General features: G+C 46.1%; 6 protein-coding genes and 1 long non-coding RNA gene across 9 annotated transcripts; 2 read left to right on the top strand and 5 right to left on the bottom strand.

Moving 5' to 3' along the window:
- Positions 1-523: 523 nt before the first annotated feature.
- LOC6594364 lies at positions 524-2,670 on the bottom strand. Its single transcript, XM_002019920.2, has 3 exons — positions 1,828-2,670; positions 853-1,032; positions 524-767 (listed from the first exon to the last, which is right to left on the bottom strand). The coding sequence occupies exons 1-3, from the start codon at positions 1,853-1,855 to the stop codon at positions 733-735; spliced, it is 243 nt and encodes an 80-aa protein (XP_002019956.1). The 5' UTR covers positions 1,856-2,670; the 3' UTR covers positions 524-732.
- Positions 2,671-3,962: 1,292 nt separating this feature from the next.
- LOC6594363 (dynein beta chain, ciliary) lies at positions 3,963-21,021 on the bottom strand. 2 transcript variants are annotated; one of them, XM_026994561.1, is made up of 27 exons: positions 20,285-21,021; positions 19,433-19,585; positions 19,128-19,339; positions 18,828-19,069; positions 18,480-18,762; positions 18,155-18,420; positions 17,643-18,094; positions 16,009-17,585; positions 15,492-15,764; positions 15,168-15,197; positions 13,057-15,045; positions 12,286-12,998; positions 11,873-12,225; positions 10,971-11,794; positions 10,548-10,909; positions 10,331-10,487; positions 8,921-10,270; positions 8,685-8,854; positions 8,122-8,619; positions 7,557-8,067; positions 7,326-7,496; positions 6,952-7,268; positions 6,475-6,889; positions 5,413-6,414; positions 5,200-5,348; positions 4,404-4,536; positions 3,963-4,249 (listed from the first exon to the last, which is right to left on the bottom strand). In XM_026994561.1, exons 1-27 carry the CDS (start codon positions 21,006-21,008, stop codon positions 4,085-4,087), a joined length of 13,491 nt encoding a protein of 4,496 aa, XP_026850362.1. In that variant the 5' UTR covers positions 21,009-21,021; the 3' UTR covers positions 3,963-4,084. The 2 variants fall into 2 exon arrangements, with proteins under 2 accessions (XP_026850362.1, XP_026850363.1); XM_026994562.1 differs by lacking the exon at positions 15,168-15,197.
- Positions 21,022-22,424: 1,403 nt separating this feature from the next.
- LOC113567275 lies at positions 22,425-22,829 on the top strand. The gene is made up of 3 exons (XR_003409390.1): positions 22,425-22,473; positions 22,535-22,660; positions 22,793-22,829. It is a non-coding gene; the product is annotated as an uncharacterized LOC113567275 (long non-coding RNA).
- Positions 22,830-23,064: 235 nt separating this feature from the next.
- LOC6594362 lies at positions 23,065-23,749 on the top strand. Its single transcript, XM_002019918.2, has one exon. It carries the CDS (start codon positions 23,081-23,083, stop codon positions 23,747-23,749), a length of 669 nt encoding a protein of 222 aa, XP_002019954.1. The 5' UTR covers positions 23,065-23,080.
- Positions 23,736-24,758, bottom strand: LOC6594361. Its single transcript, XM_002019917.2, has 3 exons — positions 24,626-24,758; positions 24,079-24,562; positions 23,736-24,025 (listed from the first exon to the last, which is right to left on the bottom strand). The coding sequence occupies exons 1-3, from the start codon at positions 24,696-24,698 to the stop codon at positions 23,794-23,796; spliced, it is 789 nt and encodes a 262-aa protein (XP_002019953.1). The 5' UTR covers positions 24,699-24,758; the 3' UTR covers positions 23,736-23,793.
- Positions 24,759-24,929: 171 nt separating this feature from the next.
- LOC6594360 lies at positions 24,930-25,903 on the bottom strand. 2 transcript variants are annotated; one of them, XM_002019916.2, is made up of 3 exons: positions 25,793-25,903; positions 25,231-25,714; positions 24,930-25,176 (listed from the first exon to the last, which is right to left on the bottom strand). In XM_002019916.2, exons 1-3 carry the CDS (start codon positions 25,863-25,865, stop codon positions 24,951-24,953), a joined length of 783 nt encoding a protein of 260 aa, XP_002019952.2. In that variant the 5' UTR covers positions 25,866-25,903; the 3' UTR covers positions 24,930-24,950. The 2 variants fall into 2 exon arrangements, with proteins under 2 accessions (XP_002019952.2, XP_026850247.1); XM_026994446.1 differs by having other exon boundaries at positions 25,789-25,844.
- Positions 25,904-26,077: 174 nt separating this feature from the next.
- On the bottom strand, positions 26,078-27,328 carry LOC6594359 (circadian clock-controlled protein). The gene is made up of 3 exons (XM_002019915.2): positions 27,191-27,328; positions 26,651-27,137; positions 26,078-26,583 (listed from the first exon to the last, which is right to left on the bottom strand). The coding sequence occupies exons 1-3, from the start codon at positions 27,258-27,260 to the stop codon at positions 26,370-26,372; spliced, it is 771 nt and encodes a 256-aa protein (XP_002019951.1). The 5' UTR covers positions 27,261-27,328; the 3' UTR covers positions 26,078-26,369.
- Between the last annotated feature and the right edge of the window lie 44 nt (positions 27,329-27,372).

The raw sequence follows: 27,372 nt of genomic DNA, 5'->3' as shown, positions 1-27,372 counted from the left end.
AGCCAAAGCGTTAGGTATAGTCGATTAACTGCTTAAAGGATAATTCTGCAAGTTCAGAGTCGCACTGCTTGAACCAAACCTTCAGTTTTTAGGTTCTGACTGCTTGAGCCAAAGGTTTAGTCGGTCTGCATAAAGGATAATTTTGCCTGACTACTCGATAGTAAATCAGCTAGCTATCTAATGCACAGAAGGGGGTGTCGGTGTCTATTATCAGCTGCGAATGTTCCAAATGCTGACGGAGATGGCGATCCGTTTTATGTTAACCGAGTGACGAAACACGTGATGCGTAGCAACAGCGCGTGTATTGTGTGTGAGCTGGGCGGACTATCAAGAAACGATTTGCTAAATCAGTCCGATGACTTAATTTCAATTTGAGCAATACGAGGGCAGGGCAGAGATTAGGGGATCAGGGTGGTAGAATGGCTGGGGGAGCATGGATTGATTGTTCACTGGGGTGAATGTAAATTAATGAGAATGAAGTCATCGCTTATTAAAGGAAAACTATGACGGACTAAGCATTGGCTTAAGGTGCGTATTTAGATTACTTTATTTAATATTTAAAATTATACGTAATAATTATAGAATACGGTATAGTTCTGCATTACATTCGGGGGCGTGTTCTGTATTCCGCTGAAGTACAACTTAAAAATATCACACACAAATACCACGCCAGAAAGAAGACCCCTCCAGCATCCTCATGATTAAGTTCTTCCTGCTGGACTATAGATCGCTCTACGGACACTCCTTGTCGCTGATCTTTTGGAAGCCTGTAAATATCACAACAGAAAAGAAGGGATATGAATCAGTTAAGAATATAAGGATGGGAATACAGCTCTCATTTTTTGTACTCACTTGCATTCTGCAGGCAATTCTCCGTCTTCATTACACACAGATTGCGATAGGTCCTGGTGGTACCCTTGTCATCCGCTGCACAAATGGCTGCATACTCCTGCGTATCACAATCCATGGCACACTTCACATTGGGATCGGGAAGGCTGAGGCCCTGGACCACTGTCAGGGCATACAGCGCCACTATAAATAGACAAAGACATCACAGCAGAGTTTGTTAGTTAGTTAGGCAGGAGGCGTGCGAAAAGAATCACTCGAAACCCGTCGACCAGACCCGCATACAAAGTGCTCTTGATCAATCCCCCATGATATCACCCACATCTCCGCCAACACCAGCACCAGTACGCCCATCGATTCTTCGCGACGCCAGAGCGTCTGGCATGTCGAACCCCATACCCAGAGGCGGCGGCTGGGGATGGGGCTGGCACAGTCTCCAGCAGTCGGCATTAGTGCTGCATACCCAATTAACCATGTCAGCAGCACGCAATGCCAAACTAAATCCGAGAATCTGGCCTTGCCCAAACGACCTAATCTGATAGTTAAATGACTCAATGAATCTCTGAAACTTTCCATTCATAAGTTTTGCCATTGCATTTGAATGGAGCGGGCCTCATTTTGCTCCTATAATTTGAGATTCATGGAAATGTGGATTTCCCCAGGCCAAATCGTTGAAATAGGTCAGACTCTTGTTGCTATTGCTGTTGCTGCTTTGGCGAAAAATTTATAGTCATGTTTCATATTTCTGAGATTAATTGTAGCAATTGTCAATAAATGAGTCACAGTGCACTGGACATTGATACTCGTATAGAAAAATGCCACATTAAAAAGATTATTTTACTATGGAAAGAATTGAAATATTTTCATTCTTAGTTTTTACAATTTTCAACGGAAGGAATCTAATCTTTGCTTAAACCCATTCGATGTTCCTTTGATATATTCTCACTAAACTTAACAAAAGATATTCCCATTTGTACGTACATGCCAAAAATACTGCAAACAGCTTCATATTGTTAAATATTTGTTGACTTCCGATTAATTGCCGCAGGTATTTTAGGATCTTCACTTCCGCACTTTAGCTGCTTTAAACGCACTTTGCACAATAGTTTTTTGCTGCGTGTGAACTTTGGGGGTTAGACGAATTGAATATGCCGTGGCTGCCGTTGAGTTGATTAAAAGTCAACCGAAATGATTCAATATATTCTATAAAATATATATTCCCGAGTTGGGGCTTGTCACTGAACTTCAGACACGTGTGTTTGTGTGTGTCTGTTTTTGTTGTTACGTATATAAATGTTTAATCGCGGACGATTCTGATTCTGATTCCGTGTGTGCTTCTGCTTCTGCTTCTGGGTTGTGATTCTGATTCAATCCAATACGATTTGATTCGATTCGACTCGACTCTCTGTCTCGGCGATGCCGCACCAGCACGCGTCCAAATGCGAACTGAAACTAAAGCGCCGCGCAAAGATATCCTCCAGCCAGCGTCCAGCGTCCGAGTGGTCGATTGACAAACTGACTAAATGACTGATTGATGGCTTGACGACTGCGACTGGACGTTGGATGCTGCGATAGGATGGGATGTGATGGGATGGGATGGGTTGGTTGTGGTCCGTCCGCTGTTAGATACAGATACAGATACAGATACGGATACTGCTGGCTGCACAGCGATTCGATTTTCAATTTCAGTTTCGAGTTTGAGTTTGGTTTGGGTTTGGGTTTTGGGCTTGCGCTGGGGTCCAGCAATCAATCAATCAATGACTGTCCGACTGGCTGGCTGGCTGGCTATCTGTATCTGGCTCTGATGGCTGTCGTCTGCCGTTTGCCGTCGTAGCGCACGAATGATGTCCGACCACACAGTGTCTGTTAGTTTTATAGAATTTTTTTCATGCTAAAAAGATTTACGCTCGTGTCGTCGTCTTCAATTTTCTTTTTTTCGTTTCTCTGTACAACATTTTGCCTTTACTCTTTACTTTTTTCTTATTCTTATACGAGTATTGTATTGTTTTTTGTTTTGTACGAGTATTTGCGATGGTGGTGGCTTGCTGTTAGCTTGGCTGGAAGATTCATACGAACACCGATCCGATCGATCGGTAGATTGGGCGATCGTTTGATCGATACTTCTCTCTCTCTATAGGCAAGTCACGTCACGTCACGTTGTCGCTGTCGTTGTCGTTGTCCACCTTGTTGTTGCTGGCTGGAGTTTTGTATTTGAATTATTCATGTATTTATGCAGTCACAGAAATGCTGTTGCTAAAAATTCTCGTCCTCGGCCAGCCGCTGTTAATTGGTTCACGTACCGTTCAATACTGTTCTCTCTCTTGGTTCGCGATGCTGCCCAATGCTGCTGCTGCTGTGGCATCTTCGAAAATTTCGTCAGCATAATCGACCGCCAGACCGCCAGACCGGCAGACCACCGGACCACCGGACTCGTACCCCAAAGCAGTCGCACGCTTATCAGAAAGAGAGAGATACAACAAAAATTCAAAATTAAATAAAACCAAAGGCAAAAATATGTGAAAATTGTTTCAATTTGCGACGGCCACGAGTTCACTCCACCCCAGAAATGTCTATGAATTTTCTTTGATGGTTCCGTTTCAGACATTTCATACGTATTGTAGCATATGTATATCCATAACTATATGTAGGTCTGTTATTTATGGATACGCGACGCTTTTGATTTAGAATTTTTCTTTTACATTTTTGGGATTTTTTGTATGCGTTTCTCTCATGGCTCTCAAGCTCATAGAAATTTATAGTCTTATCAGCGGCATACGATTATCAGCCAGGAATATCATCCAAATTGATGGGTGGTATTGTTTCATGCGTAATTAGGTGATTTCCTTGGGGTTTTTACCTTTAAGCAAACAAAAATTGAGTCACAATTATATGAAAATATGCATCGTTCTTACCCATAGAAAGTAATCTTTGGATTTGGCCTTGGAGATTTCCCCAGTAAGGTAAACAAAATGTCGCTTTTCTGTTAAGTTTTTATGCTAGTGCGCCTAAGGCAAGACTACTTAGGAAGTGATTTATTTCAAAAAGTGCACTACAAAGAAGTTCAATCGAAAGTTAAGTCTGAATTCTACTAGAAACATTTGTATATAAGTCTACGAATCTTAGGTCTATTATTGTACTACAGAGATGTCTTTCTAAATTGCGAATTATTCCAAATTTCAGCTATAAAATTCTACTAAATAGGTTAGGAATACAGAAAGAAAACTAATTAGTTTCCGATTTAAGTCTGCAGAAGTAGGGCCACACCGGCCAGAATCCATTTGCCAGGCTTGTCTTTGGTTTTCAGATTCAAATTCGAGACGTAGGTGGTGGGGCCACGAGTTCGGGTCTTGTAGACGGGGCACTCGTACATATTCCTCAAGTCTTGCTTGTCTTGGGTAATGGCCTGCAATAGACAATTCGAAATGGAATGGAATCTAGTTTTTTTGGGAATTTATTCCAACATGCGCCAACTCAGAGACGCCACAGATCTATTCTCAATTCAGCATTCTCGGATTTTCGCATTTACCAAACAAAAATTTGCATTACAAAAAACTCACCCGAATATTGATCACTGGCATTGACGGATAGAGTTCTTTGAGCCGCGACTCCATTATGATGCCCTGCTGTATATCCCATCGAGCGCCCTCCATGAAAATCCCGTGCACGCAGCAACCATCGCGCGGTGCCGTTCTGTAATTACAAGATCGTGGATCTTTTCAATCGAGTGTCTGTCCGCCTGTCTATCTATAGTAGTTTAATTAGTTGGGGGGGCTGGTGCTGGTCTAGATGCTAATCTGCTTGTACGTCGCGACGGTGCGCCGGTGCCAAGCCATTGTTTGCTTAGCGGCGACAGCCGACGCCATGTGAAACGTGCGACGTTTTGTCGACCAGGGCGCCACTTAATAAGCAATCAGCACAGCGGACAGCCACAATCAGGCGGCACACAGACAATTGTAAATTACAATGCTATTAATAATTCCTATTTATACTCTATGTGGTGTTTTAAAATTAGCTCTTATGAAATAGCATTGCGGCTATAAATAGACACACTCGGAGCGAAGACAGTCGCTGGCCATTGGCCGCAGTTGAAACAGAAGTGCCCTCCCCCCTACATGTTGTAACATCGCATGAAATAGATTACATGGCATAGAAAAGGGGCCCCGGAGGGTCGACAAACTGTGGAAAGAGGTTACAACTAGCCAAAGCTGGAATACCCCTGTTAAATATCACTCTTCCTATGTACAACGAAACAATCACCGCATTAGCGATACTTTTTGCATATAGAAATGCCAGCACCCTCTCGCTGGGAGGGTCATCTGAAGAGTCAATTGGGTATTGCGTATCATATCTCACGTAAATTCCTCCTTCTGCTTCTTGGTCACGTCACACTGCAGGCACATCTTGTCCAGTGGCAAGTCATTGCGTCGCGCTGTGCTCTGCATGATGGCTGTGAGTAGAGACTGCGGATTGAAGAACCCAGCCAGCCAGACGCAAGAGGGAAGCTGCAGAGTGAAAAGAAACGAATCAGCTAAGAGCATTTTTGGACTGTTTAGTGGATGGACTTACCACAAAGTCGGTGGACCAGGTCTCCAGCTCTCGCAGACGCAAGCACAAGTCGATGAACCAATTGTTGAGACCCAAGAGCGAAGGATACGCACGTTGCGTCCAAATGGGCGGCACTTGATCCAAAAACAGTGAATTCTCCAGCACCTCCATGTCCGATGTAATGGTCAATTCACCCTTTAAGCCCAAGTCCAATTCCTTCAGGCTGCGCTTCATCTCGCTGGTCAGGAAATTCATGCGCTCGCACTCCTGAAAGGCCACTATCACATAGGGCGTACGCTCCTCCACCTTGTTCATGATCTCGATCATGTTGAATTCCTCCGGCAGCTTCTCAATAATCTCATCGACAATCTGCTTGACCTTGTCCTCGCGCGTCACCGTTGTCCCGCCCCCGGCACCTGCGTCGCGTGGCTGCATCTCGAAAACAGTGCGGAAAATGTTCTCCGCTCGCGTGGTTAGGAACCCGATCTCCGCATTGGGATGCAGGCCATACAGATACGGCGACTCCGCTGGCATCATATCGTCTATATAGCTGTGATAGCCCTGGTAGTCCGTGTTGGGCGGTGCGGGAAAGGATGGCGCCAGAAACAGCTCACCATCCACCAGATCCGGCTGCATATACTCCTCCAGATAGGTGATGCACAGCCGCCTGTCCCAGTCGTCGGTTATGTGCCCCCCATACATGATCTCCCCGAACAGATAGCGCAGATCTTCCCACGGCACCTTGGCATTGGCCTCCAGATAGTTGTACAGCACTGACACACTGATGTTCAGGTCACCCACATTAAAGGGATAGATCTTGTTCCAGCCTTGTGGGCCAAATTTGCGCCTCTCTGCCACCACGGCATGGAAGTAGCAGAGGGAGAATAAAATGGCCTTGAACTCGGCCTCCTTGCCCGACATCTCCAGAGTTTCCTGGGTGAAGTTGTCCAGAGCCTTGTGGAGATTCGCCAGCATGCCAGTCGGTGGCTCATTGGTGATCTTGATCGATGATTCCAATATACCCTAGAATCGATATGGAAATTAAATCACTACATCTTTAATATTGATTATAGGTAGACATACCTGTGGTATAATGTGAGCTGAGGGAGTGGATGCTGGCTCTGCGCTCAGGAACATGCGGTAGTCTGGATGCGAGTCCTCGGCATAGTACTCCAGTTTCTTCTCAAGGACGGGCAACCATTTCCTCACCAAATGAATATTCTGTAACACCACCCAGTGGCCATTCTTCGCTGCTGTATCCATGGCCGCCTCTGCAATGGCTTCTTGACCCTGTCCCAATGACACATTATGGAAATTACCGAGATCCATTGTAAAGCCCAGTGTTTTGCCCAAAGCCTCCACATCCTTCAGGGGATTAACTCCTGGCGAGAGTATAAAGAAGATCGGTGTGGATGGACTGGCCTCCTCGTAGGATTTGGCAAACTCCATGGCACGGCTCTCCACATATTTGGAGCCCAGTTTCTCCTCAATGAAGTCACTGTAATGAAATGGATTACACATTATTCGTACTTAATTTCGGAGTATCTGGCGGATACTTACGCTAAAGCATAGGTCATGCGATCGGGCCTTAAAGCTCTGATCATGCAGAGCCTCTGCAAAGCAGTTTTGTTCTTCCATTCCTGTGGGAATTTCTCCTTCTCCGGCAGCTCCGATTCCACAAGCTTCTTCCAGCGCTTCGAAGACGTTTCGATGTCACGATCCAAGTTCCGGAACTCATCCTTGGACGCTAGACTGCAAATTCCGCCCCACGATTGGTTTGATAAGAAGTCCACAGGACTTGTCACATGTGGCTTGATCGGGAAGCGGAGTAGGAAGTCCAGTTCCGCGGATGTCAACTCCTCGTTCATAAGTAGAATCTGTGGGAATCAATTCATTAATCAAAGATCAAACATCAGTGTGATAGAAGCTCTCACCTGAAATGTCATTTGCGAGGCAAAGATTAGCTTGTCGCATTCGAAAAGACCACGCGAAGTATACTGAAAGACCGAATACGTAATGCAATCGATCAAATTGGACACGCGCAAATCCAAAGTTTCGCCCGGATCAGCCTTGGCTATGGCCTTTTGGAACACTACACTAAAAGCCTGTACATCAAAGGAACAATCAAAATCCATTCCCATACAACATATGACCTATTAGCCTACCTTAAGTGAGAACTGATAGATCGGATTGATCGTGTTTAATTCGTTCAGTATAAAGTAGAGCAGACTGGCCCTGGCCGCTGCTGGTCTGTAGTATTCACGGGCCTTGTCGATTTTCTTCGATGTTATCTTGGCTTCCGCCACCTTCACCTCAATCTCTGATGCCGTGCTCTTGGTGGTCTCCAGGTTCTCTACCAATGCAGTGTCACCTAAAATATTCTCACCCGCCGACGAAAGGCGCGACAGCAGATCGTCCTCCAGTTTCTTCAGCATGATTTTGAAGTCATTCTGTTGTTTGGTCAACTCGGCCTTCAGTTCCTCCAGGTCGGGGCGCTCGGCCTTCACCACTTCAGCCAGCAGTTGATCTTCGAGGCCATCTCGTGTAACGGTAAAGTTAATGAGTGTAGTTTGTGCTTGCATCTCTGGTTTGTAGTGCGGATTAGCTAGTTTTGTGTGCAGAATCAAACGGAAATTGGAGTTGTATTCGACCTCTTTGTCCCCGATTTTGAGGGCTCTGCAAAGGATGAGATATTTTATTTAAGTACTGTGTGAACCCTCCCACACTTACTTTCCCTTCTTGATCAAATTGCGACCCAATAAAGAATCGAGCACTGGGTCCAAGCTCTCATCAATATTCTCAATCAGCACAGTGCAGCCTGCATTAATGGACTTCTCGATGTTTTCCAAATAGCTGCGCTGACCCAACCGTATAACCTTTAGATCCTCGCCATACTTTTGCTTTATCCATTTGACGCCCTGCAGCTGGGGGTCGATCATCAGAGGCCAACGATCCGAATTGGACAGAATCGTGGCATTCTCGATCGACATGCGATCACTGGGGAGTCCCTCATTGGTCCAAACGGCAACGGTTGTGTCGTCGGTGAGCAGCGATAGGGGATCGAGACTCTCGGTTGTGGGTATGGGTGGATCAATGCTCTTGAGAAAGGGTGTCCACATCTTAAGCAGTAGATCGATGCGAAATCCTTTCGTGAAACAACCGACATAGGAAATGAAGGCGGTAATGAGTAGGATATCGCCGGGTAAGGTAATGCCCTGCTTCACGAAGCTATGTGGAAGATACAGATACATTAACTAGGATGCACATAAGGAGATATTCACTGGGACACTCACTTGTTGACAGCCTCTGCCCAGCGCACATTCTCACTGGCCAGACCGCCCACCAGTCGATTGGCCAGGGCGATGGTTGCTTGCGTGGCATCCGCCTCCTGTTGGCAACGCAATTTATCCGCCGTTGCCTTCTCAAAGTCGGCCGTTAGCTTGGCCAGCTGCTCCTCGAGACCCTGTAAGGAGAAGAGTTGGCTATAAGAAAAACTTAAAAGAATTTAGTCATCATTTGGGAAACATACCATCACTTTCCGTTTGATACCCGCTAGCTTATCCTGGGCCGCGGCCAGTTCTGCATTGGCCGCTGCCAGTGCCTTCCGTTTGGGCTCCACATCGCAGTAGACCTCGTAGAATTTGATTATATTGATGACCCAGGCACACAGGCCGGCCGCTGCTCCCGACTTGGAGCGCACAAACTCAGGCTCGAATTCTGGATCCTTGAGATACGGCTGAATGGCCTTGATGATTTCTGGGTGTATATTCTCCTTGTCATAGTTGATCAGTGCATCCAGGAACGCGTCCACCTTTGCCATTGCTATTTTGGCTGCCTTCCAGGAGCGGTCTTTAGGTATCTTGCCACCAGGGGCGAGCAGAACCATAACGGCGGCGGTCACATTTGTCACGACTCCCGGCGGGGAGCCGAAGCTCTTTAGCTCCGTGAGATTGGCTTTGTTGAGGGTGTTGAGGGCATCCTGGGCGGCCATCAGAGCGGGCTCTGCTTTGAGGAGATCCTCCTCGCAGTCGCGCTGCTTTTTGCTGACTTCGTCGGCTATCAAAGCGACCTTCATTTCCTCCTCGTCGGCCACGGCTTTCTCCGTTTGCACTTTCTCCGTTTCAATGCCCACAATTTCGATCAAAGCATCGGCCGCATCGTTCTTCTCCTTCAGCTCGACCTCCTGGACGGCCAGCTTCACCTTCAGATCGGCCACCTGCAAGGCGGTGGACCGCAGCTTCTCCAGACCATTTTCCAGACGCTCGATTTTGCTCTGCAGATCATCGTGCTTGTGGTTGAGCAGCTTGATATAGAGGTTAATCTGTTCGAGATAACTCTTGGGCGTTGTGTAGTTGTAGCGGCGCTCATTCTGTAAATAGACTTTGGACGTCGTGTTGACCGACGTATGGACATAGGCCATGAACTTAGCCACAGAATCGCGATGGTTCTCGGGCAGAACCTTGTTCTGGGCCAAAAAGTTCATGGCCACCGAGATGAGTGCCTCCTGAGGCCATTCGTGGAACCAATTGATGGATGTGGCATTAATGATGGCAGGGAATTTTCTCGACCGAACACGCAATGTTGAACCCACTGGTGAAAAGCACAGAACTATCTTCAGTTGTTTGCGCACACGATCGATGAAGAATTTCCAGCAGTTTTCTCGCGTATCAACCAGTCCCGCACCTTTGACCTCATTTCGCACGCCAGCTATTATGTTCTCGATTTCGTCGTCCGGAAATAGATCTGGTATCTCGCCAGTGGCTAACATATCGTTGATAAGGACAAGAAAATCCTCGCTGGGGATTTGGGCATCCGTCATTAAGAACATAGTGCCAACATTTTTCAAACCAGCCTTCAAATACAATCCTGAAAATTCGCTCTAAAAATGAAAAATTGTTAACATAGGCGGCTTAAGTATATGGTTCATATGAAAAGACACCTTCAAATCGTTGACGCAGTAGCCTTTCTTAAGCTGTATCTGCACGACCTCCAAGCTGGATATGAATGCTGCCAAGCGCGCTAGAGATTGTTTGCCACTGCCACCAACACCAACCAATAAGGCGCTGCCACGCGGTGATTCTAATATGCGATTTATTCTGAAAATAAAACAGATTATTCCTGGTTTTAGGGGGGATTTTTATGAGGGTAGGGCTTACCTGCAAACATGCATCATCGCATCCTCGAATAGCACCAGATTCATGGCAGCGACTAGATCATTATACGATGACATTGCTTCCTGAAGGAGTTTGTGAAGCTCAGTCCAGCCCTTGATGGGCATGTACTTAGGATCACCAATTCCTCCAGCGAAATGACAGTAGATATTCGGCTTGTCGAATATAACGGATTCGTCAATTTCTTCGAACGACTTCTTGACAATGTCATGCTGCATTTTGGTAAAGCTATCGATATCCTTATCATCAGTTAGCTTATCCGCGTACACACGCTGTGTCTCGTGTTGCCACAAACGTATAAGATCTGTTGATCCCGTCAAACACTCTGTGGAACTAAACAGCAATCCCTAAAAGAAACAAATCACAAATTAATCACAATACATGTAGAGAATGGTGCTCTGAACCCACCTGAAAAACATTGCTGATGTCTCTCAAGTTGAAGATGTAATGCGACTTGATGGCCGTAGGCAGGAAGACCTGCAGGCACTTGTTGTGCAGCGCTATCGTGGCTGCCACAATATTGGCCGTCATTCGGTGGACGATTGGTACGAACTTCTGCTCCGCGTTGGCAAAATGCTGCGCCAGAATGGCCGAGTACATGACCGTTATTGACTCGGGGCCGGGAAAACTGACGGCCAGCACACAAAAGTGTCGCTGGAGACGCGGATTGATGGTGAAGCTGCCCGAGGTGGGGTTCATGCAGGCCACATACTGACAGTTGTGGATGTCCTTCAGGGTCAACTTGTTCCGGTCGTACCAGTGGCCATAGTCGAGATGCTGCCGCATCAGGGTGTGCGGCTGAACGGTGCCATAGCAGTCCACCTCGGGCATATTGATGTCGTCCACAAAGTAACAGAGTAGCTTGTTGCCGGGCGGTCCGTAGTTGCGACCCGCTTTCTTTTCCAGCGGCTTTTCGAGTATCTTTTGCAACATCTCGGACGTGGTATAGAAATTGAATGGTATTGTAGTGACAGCGTAATTCTCAGAAAGCGATTGAAGCTTCTCGTTAACCAGTACGGTCTTGCCGCAGCCGGCATTCCCAACTAGCATCACCGGGTGCTTCTTATCCATCAGGAGATCTAGGAAGTAACGCAGGCGTATCGACTCGGAGGTGTGCACTATGACAGCTTGCAGCGGTAGATCCGAGTCCAGCTCAAACTTGGGTGTCTTCTCCGTCCAGGGCAGGAAGGTCTTCGTCTCGCTATCCAGAAAGTAATCGAAAACTGTTCCACCTTTTGTTTTGTTGGATGGATCGCATTTGTGTTACACTCAGGGAAGATTTCATATAGAAGCTGTGATGTGGCACTCACCTGAGGGGAACTTAACAGTTTTGAATTCATTTACCCACCATTTGCTGAACTCCACGCGATAGTCAATGGCTTGATCCTGGAACATGGCCGAACCGAACGCCCAAATACAGGCAAAAACAAAGTACAGTTCGTGCCATTCTTTTGGGCAATCGGCCGGGGTGTTCGCCGGTATTAGAAAACAGTTTAGTAGATGGCACAGCATTTGTATGTGGGCCATTTCGGCGACAGGCGTGATCTTTTTGAAACGCACGCGTATCGTTTCCAATGAAGGCGGTATGTACTTATCGAATAACATGACCAAATTGGACTTTTCGGCTGGAATTTTACGCGTTTCAACCCAACTCGTCACATAGCTAACAATTGAAGATTGATTGATGGATTAGTTGACAGGCTGATCGATAGATAGTACTTACGGATTCCAACCCAAGTCCTGGGGGTTAATGTACAATATGCCAGCCCTGGATACAGTTGCCGGTGTTGCTGTTCTCAGGTTGGAGATCTCAAAGAGCAAACGCATCGAAGGAGTCAACGCAATGCGCTCGTTACTTGCCAAAGTCAATACTTTATTATCGTCCATTACGGTATTCAAGCTCTCGATCCACATGGGATCGATGTCGCCATCGAGAACAATCCACTTTGGTTGATCGCCCGTTATGTTTGCCTGATCCCGCATTAGCACCGAGAACAGACCGTCTTTCCACTCACGTGTCGCCGGGTTGATGATGCCGAAAAGTTCATCATTGGTCACCGCTTTCGGATTCAAGTCATTGAATATGGGCTTCCGCTTGATGTTCTGATAGGTGCGCAGCAGCGTCTTCCACACTTGGGTCTTGCCCGTGCCTGCATTGCCAACGATGAACACAGAGTGACGTACCTCCAACAGTTCCTCCAGTTGCACCACTTTCAAAATGAAATTATCTTCTGGTTGCAGTAGCAAGTCGGAGGCAGCTTGTTTTACGGTGCGCTCAAAGTCCTGATCACGTTTGCGTGGCACATCCAAGGCGGGAAATAAATCGCTGATGAGCCCCATGAACACCGGCATATCGTCGGTGATTATTTTCGGTATATTAAAGTCGCGCAAGGCGCGCATTAGGACCTCCTCCTCCGGTCGGCCAGGATCACCGCGCTTTAACATAGATCATAGATTAGGGACACCAGTAATGATTATTGAAGCTCCACCATACCTTTAGTGATCCAGCCACAACCAGCACAGATTTGATCGCCCTCAGGCCCCAATCGTAGTGATCCTGTTTGGACAGCAGCTCCTTGCACAGCGTATAGAGTGTGATGAATTTGCGGGCCAGCACTCGGGCATCCTGGAAGCCCTCGGCCACCAGCATGATCTCGCAGATGAGCTCAAAGTCCGGCACGACCATGGCACAGGGCCGGAACAGTGCCTTCAGATTCTCCGGCAGCTCTGTGCGTCCCGCGTAGCCAGGATTCATGGTAATAAATATCCCCACCGTTGGAACAAGGCTAATCATTTCGCCCATAAAATTGAACATCTTCTTTTTGTCGCGTATGGCGTCCTGCACGGACTTCACCTGCACCGCCACCACCGACAGGACCTCGACTGTTATGCGATTGAATTCGTCGAAGCATCCCCAGGCGCCGGTCTGGGCCAGGCCCTTGTAAATGTTGCCGCACGACTGGTAGTCCATTTGTTCGGAACAGTTGAAGACGTAGACCATGATGCCGATGGCGCGTCCCAAGTCCTTGGTTGTTTCAGTTTTTCCCGTACCGGCGGGGCCAGCCGGGCCCCCGCCCATCACTAGATGGAGGGATTGTGTCAGGGTGATGTAACAGCGATCTGTGAGCGGCGTTATGACCAGGCGTGGCGTATTGCCTAAGTATTCGTGACAATACTGGAACTCGGCGTCGCAAATATTGGCAAAGCAGTCCTTCTCCACATCGTCGAAGCGATGCCTCAACTGCGATTGCCACATAAAAGCGGAGCCTGAATCCAATTTGGCCTGAATCATCTTAGCGACCACATCTCTCGAATGCACATCAATGGTGCATATCGTCATGATTTTCTGACGATCGCCCTTGCTAAGCTCGCCCAGCAGAAGTGTTATGAGTAAACTGAGTTGTGAGATCTGTTTCTTGTAGTAGTCCTTGATGGCGTTGTCGTAGCCCTCCTCAAGGCGGCTGAAGGCGATGTTCACCTCCGTGGACCACCAGATCTGGGATCCGCAGAGGGACACCTGGGCAGGATAGTCGAACAACCATTGTTCCCGTTGCTTTTCCTCATAAGCTGTCACAGCTTCTGTGACATAGTGCCGCAGACTGGCCCGCATCGCCGCCTGGATGCGATTCAGCCAGACCTCGACGGGTCCGCGTATGCTAGCCAGTTCGTTGAACTCGACATACTCGCCATCCTTGGCATACATGCCCGAAGCTGTGTCGATCTCATTGGCCTGGTCACGATTGAACTTTAAGCGGGCAATCGAATCGAAGAGTTTGGTTAGATGCTTGGTGACCATTTCCGGCTGAATGCCATTGCTGAGGACATCCAGCAGATCGGCCGATGATACAAAATAGAAACGAGGAAAAGCCAAACGTTTCGTTTCCAAATACTCTGCCAATGCCTTCTCGCAAAGCGTAAGCTCCTTTTGCAAATGCTCCAAGCGTTCGATCAGCCCAGGTCGATTGGTCGATGCCACCACATTCGACGAGAGGGACATCTCATCCATGAGTACGCGAAATTCCGCATCGATATTATCGAAACGCACCGAATCGACGGGGAGCTGTTTGCGTATGTCTTCCGAACTCATGAAGATACTCTCAAGATGGGTCCAAGTGCGTTGCACCTCAAACCAAACGGTTATCACTTGATCGGCGATCATAAGTTTGTTTTGCCAAGTTGAAACTTCTTCGAGGAAATGGGCGATGTACTTGGATGTTATTAAATTCTGTAGGCAAACCTGATTATCTTCAAGCGTCTCTATGAGTTCTTCCGAAGCCTTCAGGAGGTTACACCCAGTGCGCGGATGCAGCTCATGGTCAAACTCCATTGCCGACCATGTGGTGTTCAAATCCCTAAGGATTTTCTCCATCGACATCTCCTTGACGGCCTTGTCCACGATATTTTTCACCTCCTCCTCGCATTCGTGTAGATTCAGGCCCAGCAATTCGGCCAGCGTTGTCTCGTGATCCATGATGAACTTGACCTAAAAAATGCACCCGAAAATGTCAACAAAAATCAAACAAACAGATGGTGCACAGAATGGACTAGACTACGTATTCGATAACTAGGATTCTACTTCTGAGAGGCATGCCGTTAACCACTTACGGTAACTTCCTTGGGCAGGGCGGCCAGACTCTGCAATGAAATGGTATTTACAAGAACTGTACAGTTTTTTGGGCCAGGTCACAATAAGGTGTTTTTTGTGGGCCCCAAAATCAAGCGGAAACGAAAGAAGGTTTGGAGAAAGTAAAATGATTAAAACGTTTTTTGCTATACATTTGAGAGCATCCCAACTGAGAGAAGAGCTCAGGTGCGAGGAGACATAGAGATTTACATGTATTATATACAATTTGCCAAATCAATTAGGAGGTTGGCTTAAGGACAGAAAAGGATATGGCATATCATATAGAATAGAATCCCAAAATAGACCTTGGTTGAGTTCATGAGCTGATTCCAGTGTCGTTCTCGTATGGCCGGGTTCTGTAGCTCCCCAACGGCCCGAAGTGAGGTCAACATATTCTTGACCGTCGACTCCAAATTGATGAAAGTGTCCCACGGGCGCATTTCCTTATCCAACAGACGTATATCCTTGGCAAACTTCTTGCACTCAATGTCCATATTCTCCACATCGACCTTGCGCCAAGGAGTCGTCTTCCAGTCGTCTATGCTGGTCGCAACGATGTTCACATAATCCCAAAGTTGCTAAGCAATTTGCAAGTGTGAAATGATTAGTAGGGGGCCACAGAAACAACGATTACGGTTAATATTAGGTTTAAGGATTAGTAAATGCATTAGGGGGGAATAAAGGAATAAAGTAAAAGCTCAAAGTTCCACATGTGGGCATGCAGTACATAGGTATGTATAAATTTAGTAGATTAAAACACATGCACATACAAAAGTCTAGATAAAAAGAGAACATTTCAAGTAACAAATAATCAAATGGTACCTTGAGCATGCGCAGCTCCTTGCGACACTGTTTGAGGACCTTGAATTCGGGTATATTGACCTCGAACAGACTCCCCGACTCCTGTATGTCACGCATTTCGCTCTCGCACAGGAACATATCATCGTTGATGCGGTCCATCAGCAGGTAGGGCTTGTAACAATCAAATCGGAAAAAGTCATAGGTCTTGAAGACCTCGCGGAACAGTTGTATGTGCATCTCGAAGAGGGCGATCTTGTTGCGAATGCTGACCACTTCGGTGGCCTGCAGAGGCGACACTTGCTGCTTCACAGTTGTGGCAATCTTCTTGGTGTTTGCCCACTGCTCGGGCAGCTCCTGCAGCAGGACGTTCACCTCCTCGGGTATATCCATGTCGTAGTACTTGAGCAGCTGTATGGTCTCCTGCATCGGCTCGAACATCTCGTCCGTTCTGGCCGCTCGCTCCTTCACCTGCATCAGGTATGCCATTATGCTGACCAGGCCCTCGTAGTCCTTCTCCTTGACTGTCTGCAGCAAGCCCTCGTCGGCCTTGCGTATAAAGTGGCTGAGGTTCATTAGGCTGGACGTGACTGTGGTCACTAGATGCTCCTTGAACATGTTGCCCCACTTGCAGACAGTGTTAAGCAGGGCCTGGCGGAAGGGTCGCACATCGACCTGAAACCAGGAGCTAAACACCTGGAACGCGGCAATGTCCTCGATTTCATTGAACAGCGACTCGTAGTTGTCGATCTGCTCCCGGAATGCCTCGATTGTGGGCTGGCAGGGCTGTGGGGGCGGCAGATTGGGGTCGTTCATAAGCACCAGCTCTATTTCGTCTGGATCCAGCATTCGACCGTATTCCAGGAAGTACTCCATGCACTCCTCGCGATCGTCCAGCCATAAATACGAGTATCGTTCGAACTGCCTGCAGAATCGCGAGGCCTCCTCCATGACCAGATCCACGCCGTTGAGTATCTCGCGGCGCATATCGATTATGTCCTGATTCTCCTTTATCACCTCCACATAGTTGCGCTTCTCGCTGGGCTTTAGCCGCTTGATGAGCGATCCCATTTTCATAATGTCTCTCATCAGCTCGATCAGCATATTGTTGAAGCCCATCGGATCCTCGGGGTCCAAGGAGGGCACAAACACCAGATTCGGTTCGACCAGCTCCAAACGCGACTCGAACAGTGGGGCATAGTTGTTGTCCGGATCCATGTTCTCCGCCAGATAGCCCACACTCACGCCCACAGTACGCAAAAGGTTCTCATAGACAATGTTGTCGACAAAATCTACATAGCTCAGCCAGACGGCATCGTCCTGCTTCTGCTCCATATCGAACTGCAGCATATTGTCATGCAGCAGCTTGTGGATCTCCACAGAGGCCGCCTGGATCTCGGCATAGCGCTTGGTCGTTCGATCTGGTCGCTCGTCCATCGACAGCACCGAGTCCTTTTTGCAGTCCCTTCGCTCGAACAACGGATGCTTGGCCCAGACGCCCATGATTTTGCGTATCTGTCGAAGATTACCCTGCGTGTGATCCATGCGGTTCTGTAGAGCGGCCACAGGCTGGCGCAGCTTCTCCAGATAACTCATGATATCTACAAGAAAAGGATTACTTAGCTTTGGATTTCTCAAAGGATTTCTTGGCTTATTACCTGATGAATTCCAAACCAGCTCATCCACTCCGATTGTAACCAGGTCATCAATGGTTTTAATCTCTGGTTCAATCAGTCGAAGCTCTACGGGAGAGCTGCCCTCCTGTATGCTGTTGTACCAGTCAATGGTTTTCTCCAGGTTGAGGGTGTACGAGCGAAAGACATCACTATTTTCGGCAAAGTCTATGGCTATTTGGAGCACGCCATCGATTTTCATCTGCTGCATGTAGTGCACCTCGCGCAGAATGGAAAACAGGGCGGAACTGAAGTTCAGGATCAAGGAATGGCTGCGCCGATCGCGTGCTATCAAGGACTTTTTGAGATTCTCTTCAATTTGTCCGGCCAACTGTTGGGCCCAGTCATCAAAGAACTTGGTCTTGCATGATCCCAGCTTAACCATTAGACACTCGTAGCGTTCAACGATCTCCAATGATTTCTCTGTCTTGGTGATTCTACAAAACAACATTTGATTAATTGTAGGATTAGATATCTGATGATAATGTGATGCTTACTCATGCTGCAGTGCCTTGAAGTGCTTGACTGGGGCCGTGATTCTGGTCTCCAGCTGATGGCACCAGCGTATGAAGGCAGCCACTGGCGGACAATTGTAGTTGGGATAGAGATTGTCCCCCTCGCGACTCAGTTCCATTTGCTTGTCATAGATGGCCTCGCACACGGTCATTTCATCGTCGAGCATGCGCACGATTTCGGCATATCGTTGGGTGAACTCCTCCTTGATCTTGGGACGATCTAGGACGCTGCCCACAATGCTAATCAGCTGGAAGACACATTGAATTAGAAACAAAACAAGAGGGTAACCAATTCTCAATGTTATACCTTGAAAATGCTCTCCAGATTGTGGCAATCGTCAAAGGCCTGACACAATATGGCGGCCAGCTTCATGTCTAGCTCAAGTATGCGGGTCTGAAAACCCTTAAAGTCTTCATCAAACTCATGATCGTCCGGATCCAGGACATCATAGCTCTTCGAGGCAAAGGCCGTGAAATATTGATTAAACTCCACATAGACATCTGTGATGCGTGTGCTCAGCTGTCGGCCTCGCAGTCCACCGATTTCGACCTTCTCTAATTTCAGGAATTCAATCACAGTAAAAAAGAACCTTCAAATGAATAGAAAATAATATTTGGAAGTCTGTAAACTTTAAATAAACTCCAATCCACTTACCACTGAATTGTTGTGAGGCGCTCGAGAAAGGCATTAAAGCGCTTGAAAACTGAATTTGGATGAAAAGTCCATAAAATCGGTGGCCGCTCCTCGGGCTCCGTAAAGAATGTGGCCAGGCGTTCCTTATAATAGTCGAACAGTTCCCGAAAGAACTTTAATATCTGTATGGACAGAGTGAGGCGTTGCATGGCCTCATCGATATCGCTGTGGAATATGGACGATGGATCCAAGTATCTTTTGGCCTGAAATCAATCAAGTACAAGAATTGCATCACCGATTGCCATCATCGATTGCCTCTACCTGGTAAATAATCAAATTGCATATCTCCTGCAGAAGGACTGTGATTTTGCCCGACTGACAATAGTAACGGGAGTTGCCCCACAAAATGCACACGATATTCATGAATGGTATGAGCAGGGGCTTGCATTCGGCAAAATCAATCTCCTCCAAGTGCTGTAGCGGACGTTTCAGCGGATTCAAATAGAGTGTTATGTCCTTTGCCTCCGCCAGAGCTATGATGATGATTTAGTTTCAATCAAATGCAAATTACTGGTTGGCATGCAAAAAGCACATTCATGTGGCATGGCATGGTACTCGACTCTCACCCGTAACGACGTTCTTGAAGAGGGTCTGAAAGCACGGATGGTAGGCGCTCATCGAGTACTCCAGTATCAGAGCCATGGCTCGAATGCGCTCGTTGCGCAATTGGTCGTAGATGAACGATAGATTCTTGAGACGATTATTCCAAAATGTAAACTCTGTTTTGGGATGAGAAGAGGGGTGTTAAGTAATAATTAAGATTACTTTTGTACATTTATGATATTAAATGGATATCTTTAAATAAGTTATAAAATTGTGTGATATATTTCATTTATGGGGGGTTTGTTTAGTTTATTTCTTCTTAAATAATAGATAAAACGACCTCATCGTTTAATTGACTTGAAGACATATAGATCCCATAAGATCTATGATGGACCAATTCTAGAAAATGATTTTATATTCTGCACAGTTTTCTGTATATAAATCGTATGTCCGTCTAGGTCTTTCTGTATTCAATCGACTCTATTTATATTATCCTGCTAATACCATTCACGTTTTTTCCCAGAGAAAACCACAAAAATCGCTTGTGCTTTAGGCCCGCAAGAGAGTTCCATAGAGTTGATTGCCTGCGTCAAATGTCAACATTTCACATGGGCCAAAAACCCTTTGGTAGTAAGGTACAATAATAACCAAATAAATATTGCATGCACGTGGAATGTCATTCGTGAACAGATAATAAAAACGAAACTTTGTGAGGACCAAAAAAGGATGGGCCTGAACATGCAAATTTTTTGGGGTTGCTAGGATATCTGGAAACTTGAATTTTATCAATAAATAATAAATGGAGGGAGGCAGCCCAAAAATAACTGATGGTGTACTCGCACACAAAAAACATGTGTGTGGCGGCATTGACTCACCCGTGTGTGGCGTTGGATTCTGGCCATTGGCGAAGGCGTTCGAGGGGCTCTCCTTGATGACCTCGTGGATCTGGGTGGCCCACTTGATGACCACACCCTCAATGGCGCTCTTCAGATACAAGTCGAACTGGCACTGCTCCGTTTCGACCAGCTCCTTGGCCGCCTTCACAATCTTCTCCACGCCCACGGGCATGGCCAGTATGGTTTCGCCGCTCACCTGCCCCTTCACCTGGTGCACGGTGCTCTTGAGGCTGTGCACATGCTTCTGCACATCCTGGGCCACCATAATGGGCCAGCTCCTGTAGTTATCCTCGTTGGAAAGAAGTGGCACGAGTACCTCCTCCACCAGGGCGGACAGCTGATCAATGGTGCGGGTGGCCAGGTCGCCATAGATGATATAGTTGCCACAATCCTCTCGTGGTATTGGCTCTGCATATCGCTTTATGAAGTACACTCCCTTGCTCTTCAGCTGCGACAGGGGGAAGGTGGTCGAAGGCACCAATTGTGCCGCTGGCGTCAGAATTATGATGAGGACCACGGGGGTGTTCCTGTCCAGAAACTCTTTGATTATCCCCTTGTGCTCCTCCACCGTGATGACTCGAGTCCATTTCTCCGGCTTTAGTTTAAGTGACTTGATGACAAACGACCCCATCAGCTCTAGCCTTGGATCCGGTCCGCCCCCAGCCGCTGCAGCCGCGGCGTCGGCGCTGGTGGATGGCTCCATTGCGGGGCCTACTCCTTGCTGTTGTTGGTTCTACAGTTGTTATTCTGGTTGTCTGCTGCTGTTTTGCTATGGGCCGATGCATATTATTTAGCTTTAAGTGTTTGAGTGACCTTGTTACCACTAACAACTATATACACGATTACATATACATATAATCAATAAATCGCTGCAAGTCAATATGGTTTCATTTGAAAAATCGTCAATATTCTTAAGCCAATTTTAACTGATGGAATAAAACAGCTTTTTCAAACAAATAGTAACAGTTTATGCAAAATTTTAATAAGTTTTATAACGTTTTTCCACAATTTTCACTAGTTACATAACACAACAAAAATGCATCAAATTCAAGATTTTTCCATGAAAACATCACAAATTTCCATATTTCTTGACTATTTAATTATACTTTTCAGGAAAATTTAGTCACTGACTATTTATAATTAGTTTCCGATTTGTTTAAAATATTTTTAAATTAATTTTTTTAATTTCCCTAAGATGTATCCATAGTTTTACTTATTCCTAACTGCGACTGCTTACCTGCGGCGATGGTACGCGACTGAATGCTCCGTTACTTAAGCGGCAATTATCTTGTGCCGTTGGCTGGAAAAGTGATCGTGGCAGGACCCCGTTGCCATGTAGTTGTTGATTTTGGCCCTGTTTTGGATTGGGGAATTGTTATTTTCCCCTGTGCCATACAGTCGTTGCTATCGTGGTTGCCACGGCTGGGGGCAACCTGTTGCGGCGCCATCTTTTGATTATGACAAATGGCACGCCATTTGTGCTACTTTGAGTGCGAATAAAGTTGGTTTGATGTGCACGAATCCAATGGATTGATTGAGTGCTAGATTAATACTAGTGAAGCGGCGCGTCAATCATTATAATTCGATTGGAAATTGGTTTATCCTAAATTGGATATTGAAGCAAAGAGGTATCACACAGCTAGATACATATATATAAAATAACGACTACTTCTTGAAAAATATCTTAAATCTATTTGGTATAGATAGTTTCTTAAATAGAGTTTCCTTTTCTCACCCACTTTCGCTCTCGTCTAAGATTTTCTGCACGATCACGTCATACCCGCCATTCGTCATACAATCAACATACATACAAACAACACACATACTTTCACTTTCTCTTACTTATAAATGTGCATTTAGTATATGTACATCTAACCTGCTCGACTATTCATTAAACCTCAATAGCTATTAAAAAAGCTTAAAAGCTTAACATAGCGGAATGGTCCAATTAATTATACCGATTACATTCAAATATCACATACATATGTACATATGTATGTATATGATCCGATCCGATCGCTAAGTGCAGCTTCGCGAAGCTTCGGTCGGCATAGTAGATAACGAAGAGAGTGAGAGCTTAGAGAACAGCTAGCTTAGAGAACAAAAATATGCGACTGAAGGCCGCAATCCAAACAGGATTCTGCTCCGATCAGAGGATATTCATGCACGTATGTATATTCAACAGAAATACTTAATAAATACCTTTGATAGTTTATGAATATATTAAAGCCATTTAGATGCACAAATTGATTGCCCAATCCCAGAAATTTTTCAACATGCAATATGCCAAACAACTGACAGGCTCTAAAAATCCCGCCAACACCTGGCCACAAACAACTTCTTCTTTGCATTAAGGTAAATGTTTTCCAGACACGCCAAGAATTGTTGCATTTCGATGGCAACAGATGTTCAGGGGTAGAATTGGCGACCTCCCCACCCTATCCAAAACATAAACACAGCTTCTATAAAAAATACCCATTTTTATAGCAACCCCAAGCGCAGGCGCCTGCAACACGTGGCGGTAAAATATTTACAATTCAACTGTTGAGCCAAGCAACAGATAATTGCATGTCTTCCGGCAACAAAATAGCGTTTTTGCCACTTCTAATATCGTGTATCGATTGAACAAGGTCTCTGCCTAAGTGGTGGTTCGTTGAACTTGCACCCCGCAAACCACAAGCAAATTATGCAAGAAATCAGCCAAGCCTGAAAGTGCCACAGACTTATAAACTGTCAATGCCTGTTGCAGCGGCAACTACTAGTTGAGCGGCAATCATGTGGCAGTTGGCATTGGCATTGGGACTTCTCCAGCAGCTGAATGCACCACCGGCATCTCCTACGGCCACGGCCATTGTGGTGGAGCGGAACATGTTTGCCTACTACAAGGTGCCGGCAGCTCAACTGCTTCTGGACACCGAGGAAACCAGTAGCAGCAGCAGCAGCAGCAGCAGCAGTGATTCCAAAAAATTCAAGAGCGACCTGTACTTTGTGCTGCAGTGTCCACCCAAATTGGATACGGGCATACCCAAGCCCAAGGACATGCAGACCTGCAGTGTGGTGGATCAGTACAAAGGGATGTGGAAGAAGCCGTCGCCGCCACAGCCGAAGAAACACCTCCATATGGTGCCATTTCGGATTGTGATGCGCCCGCTGCGACCCCCTGCAATGCGAAGGACATATCGTCGCCGCAAACGTCACCAGAATAGCGATCAGGAGGATGATGAAGAGGAATCCACACCCTTGCAGCATCTGGGACAGCCACATATCCGACAGAAGCTACTGAAACTAAAGGCAGACCATCGAAAGTTCAAACGAGGCAGTAGCTCCCAGGGATATCAGCACATGTATCATCGTGATGAGTCGTACAACGATCACATATTCTATGACGATCTCCAAGCCGATGGACAGTATCATAAATACGGAAAACAAATACAATCTGAATAAATCGTGATATATTCAAGACAATGAAAGCTTTTCTTTTCTCAGTGTTAATCGTGACTATATCCAAATCGTATATCAATGTCCGGCAGAAACATATCGTCGTAGGCGACCTGCTCAAAGACCGTGTTCAGAAGTACAGTAAAAACAGTGGAGAACGTTTTCAGCAGGCCCGGCTCCAGGTCATTCCAAAACTCCAACCAGTTTTTGTTGAAGGAGCGATTCAGCGCAATGGTGACATCCTCATTCTCCCTGTACAAGTTATCGAACCAAACAATCCAGCTGAAAATCTCAAAGATTACTTCTTGGTCCTCTCTGCATTATCTGCCACTTACCGATCAATGTCGACGACCGGCACCAAATCGTAGATCTTCAGATATCGCTTGTTGTTCCGATACTCCAGTATCACTTTGATGGTCAGAGTAAGCCGAAAGTTCTGGAAATCCGACTGCAGTTTGCCCGTGGTGTTGGCCACAAACAGCAGAAACCTGCCCTGCATGTCGTAGGTTGCCTCGTGCAAGAGTCGTGGCAGGCGGGCCTTCAGGATTATCTGTTGCTTGGTGGGGTCTCGCAGGAAACCCTCCACATGCGTGATTGTGGCATTGTTGAAGCCTTTGTTCACATTGTCCCGCATGTTAAAGGTCATCCAGATGGGGCCGCGATGGGGCGTATCAACTATTGGAGCATCGGGAAAGTTGTACTCATCCAACGGAGGCAGACCAATCTCTGGAATGCCCTTGGGATAGCGCTTGATCAGGGCATTGATGGTCTTCACCAAGCATGGGGAGTCCCCAAAGTGACACTTTTCAATATCTCCAGCTGGAAAATTTTGATTCCAATGAATACAAAATGATAACCATTGCCTCGAGCTCATCTACGCACGTAACTCCGCTGCTAGGGGTGCACCAAGTCCTTCCAGCATAAAGATGCAGCACAGCCAAGTGAGCTTATTCATACTTTTCGATTGAATATTGTCTCGGACTTTCAAACGAGAAGTAACTTTAGTCACGTATAGTTTACTTAATTAAATTCTATCTAGAACCAGCTCTGGCTCTGGCCGAAGCTCAACTGCTGGTAACAATCAAATGCCTAGCATGAATGTGATCGGGCTACATTTGTTGCTAATCTATTCCCCCAAACCGGTTATAAACTTTGTCCTTCTCTGGAATAAATGCAATTCTATATGTAAAGGTGTATCGATTCGACTTTAATCATTCTCGCGAGTCTCTTTTTCATCCGGTAGGAACATATCATCATATGATACTTTATACAGAATATCCTCGATCAAATCACGAAAAACACTCGCAAATATTCTCAGATTTGTGGGCTCCAATTCATTCCAGAACTCCACCCAATGTATGTTGAAAACCTGATTGATGGCAATTGTGAGATCTGTGTTCTCTGAAAAAAAGTTATCCAGCCAGAAGACCCAACTGCAAATCAATCTCTGATTAGAATCGTGAAAGGAGAGGAGTATTCCCACTTACCGATCCATATTGACAATGGGATTCAGCTCGTATATCTTTAGGTAGCGCTTGTTATTCCGATACTCCATGATCACTTTTAGCTTGAGAACAAATCGAAAATTCTGGAAATCCGAAAGCTGTTCGCCCGTTGAATTCAATTCCACGATCCATACGCGACCCTGAGACATGTAGCGCCCTTTATGGATGAGACTCGGTATCCTGCCGTGTATTTCCATCAGGCTCGATGTGGGATTCTTAGTAAAGCCCTTGACCTTCGTGATCGTTGTGTTCTCAAAGCCATAGTTGACCTGATCAAACAGATTGAACTGCAGCCAGAAGGCTCCTACTTTCGGATTATCCCAGAACTTTGAGTTCCGTATGTCCACCACATCGATGGGTTTCATGCCCAAGGCGGGTATGCCTCTCGGATAGCGTCGTATCACTTTATTCATGGAGTCCACAATGCAATCCGAGTCACCGAAACGGCATTTTGGTATGTCCTTTGCTATGGGATACAGGTATTTCAGAGAAATTGTGATCATTCATTCGGGCTCGGTCAAAGTCTAATAATCGAGTTACCTACGTAATATTTGACCCTGCAAAGATTTGATGAGCTGCAAGCACAGCACTAAGGTGAATATATCACGCATTCCCATAGCCTACAGCCAGTTTATATTCACTTCAGTACCAGCGCCTTCAGCAGTCGATTACGATGTGAAATCGCGACTAACTAGAACTTAGTTATAGGGTGGGCTATGTCTGTAGAACCGGTCGAAAGCTCTACTACTTGTTGTATTAGCATTTTCGTTTGTTTTTTAATGAAAATTATCTAACATAAAGAGTTACGTTTTTACAAGTACATGGATTGTAAGTATGTATGTAGTCTAGTGGAATTTATTTAATTTTATAGATTAGATCATCGTAGTTCATCATAGGCACATCTTCAGGTACCGCTTATTGTTCCGATACTCCACCAGGACTTTCAGCTTAAGGGAGAACTTATAGATATGATATAGATAGATATAGATAGGAGTTCTATAAGGCCAACAACCTTAACAGGAATGTGCATCAGTCTGGAGAACCAGTTTCGAGTCAGAATACTTTAATGCTTGAATGCACAAATAAATGCATAGAGAATTCTACATCCGATATCTTAATGGCTAATTGAACTCCGAATCGGCTAGGAAGAGATCATCGTATGGTATGTTGTAGAACAGATCTTCAAACATGCTCAGAAACACCGTTTCGAACAGAAGCAGGATTCTCGGCTCTAATTCGTTCCAGAACTCGACCCAATTCCGATTGAATAGATTATTAATAGCTATGGTCATATCAAAGTTATCGGGAAAGAAATCATCCATCCACATGATCCAGCTGTTGCCAGGAGTGATAGGAATAATATAGTACCGAACCACACATAGTGCCTGTAAGAACTACTCACCGATCCAGTCGTAGGTTGGGTACCACCTCATATATTTTCATGTATCGCTTATTGTTCCTGTATTCGGTGCGTACTTTGAGCGTCAGATCGAAGCGAAAGTTGAGGAAATCCGAGCTCGAGTCACCCTTGGAATTGATATCCACAAACCAGAGCATCCGACCCTTGGCGTGGTATTTGCCCTTGTACACCAGTCTGGGTATCTTGCCATGAATCTCTATCTTGGATTTGGTGGGATCCCGATCGAAGCCCTTGATCTCTGTGATTGTGGTGTTCTCGAAGCCAAGGTTTACCTGATTGAATAGTTGGAAGTAGTACCAGGCACCGCCCACCCGCGAGTCATTGACCAGCACCCAATCCTTCACTGTCACTACATCGAAGGGCTTCAGATTGATCTCGGGTATGCCCTTGGGATAATTACGAATCAAAGCATTGGCCGACTCTGCCAGGCACTTGCCATCTCCATAATGACATTTATTCACCTTGTCAGCTGTAAAGAAAATAATATTTAGAAGCGGTTTCCACTGATTTGAGCCCACTCACGAAATGTTTGGCATTGCAGGCCGACAAAGAGCGCCAGAGTGATCCAGAATATAAAGGGCAGGTAAAGCATCTTAAAACTTATTGAAGATCACAAACGTTCAAGCTCTCATAACCGTCCGAACCTCGAACCACTTGCATAGCCGATGGGCAACTGGTTGGATCCATAGAATTGTTTTCCTTAC

Source organism: Drosophila persimilis, unplaced genomic scaffold, assembly GCF_003286085.1.
Source record: "Drosophila persimilis strain 14011-0111.01,24,50 unplaced genomic scaffold, DperRS2 tig00003933-arrow-pilon, whole genome shotgun sequence".
NCBI lineage: Eukaryota > Metazoa > Arthropoda > Insecta > Diptera > Drosophilidae > Drosophila > Drosophila persimilis.
Note: the sequence above shows the minus strand (reverse complement) of the source record. Positions and strands in the feature narration are given on the sequence as shown.

What these genes read in the sequence shown, in the direction of transcription:
- LOC6594364 (XM_002019920.2), bottom strand. Translation starts at nt 1,855, where the DNA reads ATGAAGCTGTTTGCAGTATTTTTGGCAT. An exon ending in GTTTGCAGTATTTTTGGCAT is followed by an intron (nt 1,033 to 1,827) that starts GTACGTACAAAT and finishes GTCTATTTATAG; the next exon opens with TGGCGCTGTATGCCCTGACA. An exon ending in GAATTGCCTGCAGAATGCAA is followed by an intron (nt 768 to 852) that starts GTGAGTACAAAA and finishes TGATATTTACAG; the next exon opens with GCTTCCAAAAGATCAGCGAC.
- LOC6594363 (XM_026994561.1), bottom strand. Translation starts at nt 21,008, where the DNA reads ATGGAGCCATCCACCAGCGCCGACGCCGCGGCTGCAGCGGCTGGGGGC. An exon ending in AGCTCATGAACTCAACCAAG is followed by an intron (nt 15,198 to 15,491) that starts GTCTATTTTGGG and finishes ATTTCATTGCAG; the next exon opens with AGTCTGGCCGCCCTGCCCAA. An exon ending in CAGCTCACATTATACCACAG is followed by an intron (nt 6,415 to 6,474) that starts GTATGTCTACCT and finishes TATCGATTCTAG; the next exon opens with GGTATATTGGAATCATCGAT.
- LOC6594362 (XM_002019918.2), top strand. Translation starts at nt 23,081, where the DNA reads ATGTGGCAGTTGGCATTGGCATTGGGACTTCTCCAGCAGCTGAATGCA.
- LOC6594361 (XM_002019917.2), bottom strand. Translation starts at nt 24,698, where the DNA reads ATGAATAAGCTCACTTGGCTGTGCTGCATCTTTATGCTGGAAGGACTT. An exon ending in ACCCCTAGCAGCGGAGTTAC is followed by an intron (nt 24,563 to 24,625) that starts GTGCGTAGATGA and finishes AAAATTTTCCAG; the next exon opens with CTGGAGATATTGAAAAGTGT. An exon ending in CCGGTCGTCGACATTGATCG is followed by an intron (nt 24,026 to 24,078) that starts GTAAGTGGCAGA and finishes TGAGATTTTCAG; the next exon opens with CTGGATTGTTTGGTTCGATA.
- LOC6594360 (XM_002019916.2), bottom strand. Translation starts at nt 25,865, where the DNA reads ATGGGAATGCGTGATATATTCACCTTAGTGCTGTGCTTGCAGCTCATC. An exon ending in TTTGCAGGGTCAAATATTAC is followed by an intron (nt 25,715 to 25,792) that starts GTAGGTAACTCG and finishes TGTATCCCATAG; the next exon opens with CAAAGGACATACCAAAATGC. An exon ending in CCCATTGTCAATATGGATCG is followed by an intron (nt 25,177 to 25,230) that starts GTAAGTGGGAAT and finishes ATTGATTTGCAG; the next exon opens with TTGGGTCTTCTGGCTGGATA.
- LOC6594359 (XM_002019915.2), bottom strand. Translation starts at nt 27,260, where the DNA reads ATGCTTTACCTGCCCTTTATATTCTGGATCACTCTGGCGCTCTTTGTC. An exon ending in CCTGCAATGCCAAACATTTC is followed by an intron (nt 27,138 to 27,190) that starts GTGAGTGGGCTC and finishes TTTTCTTTACAG; the next exon opens with CTGACAAGGTGAATAAATGT. An exon ending in CCCAACCTACGACTGGATCG is followed by an intron (nt 26,584 to 26,650) that starts GTGAGTAGTTCT and finishes TCCTGGCAACAG; the next exon opens with CTGGATCATGTGGATGGATG.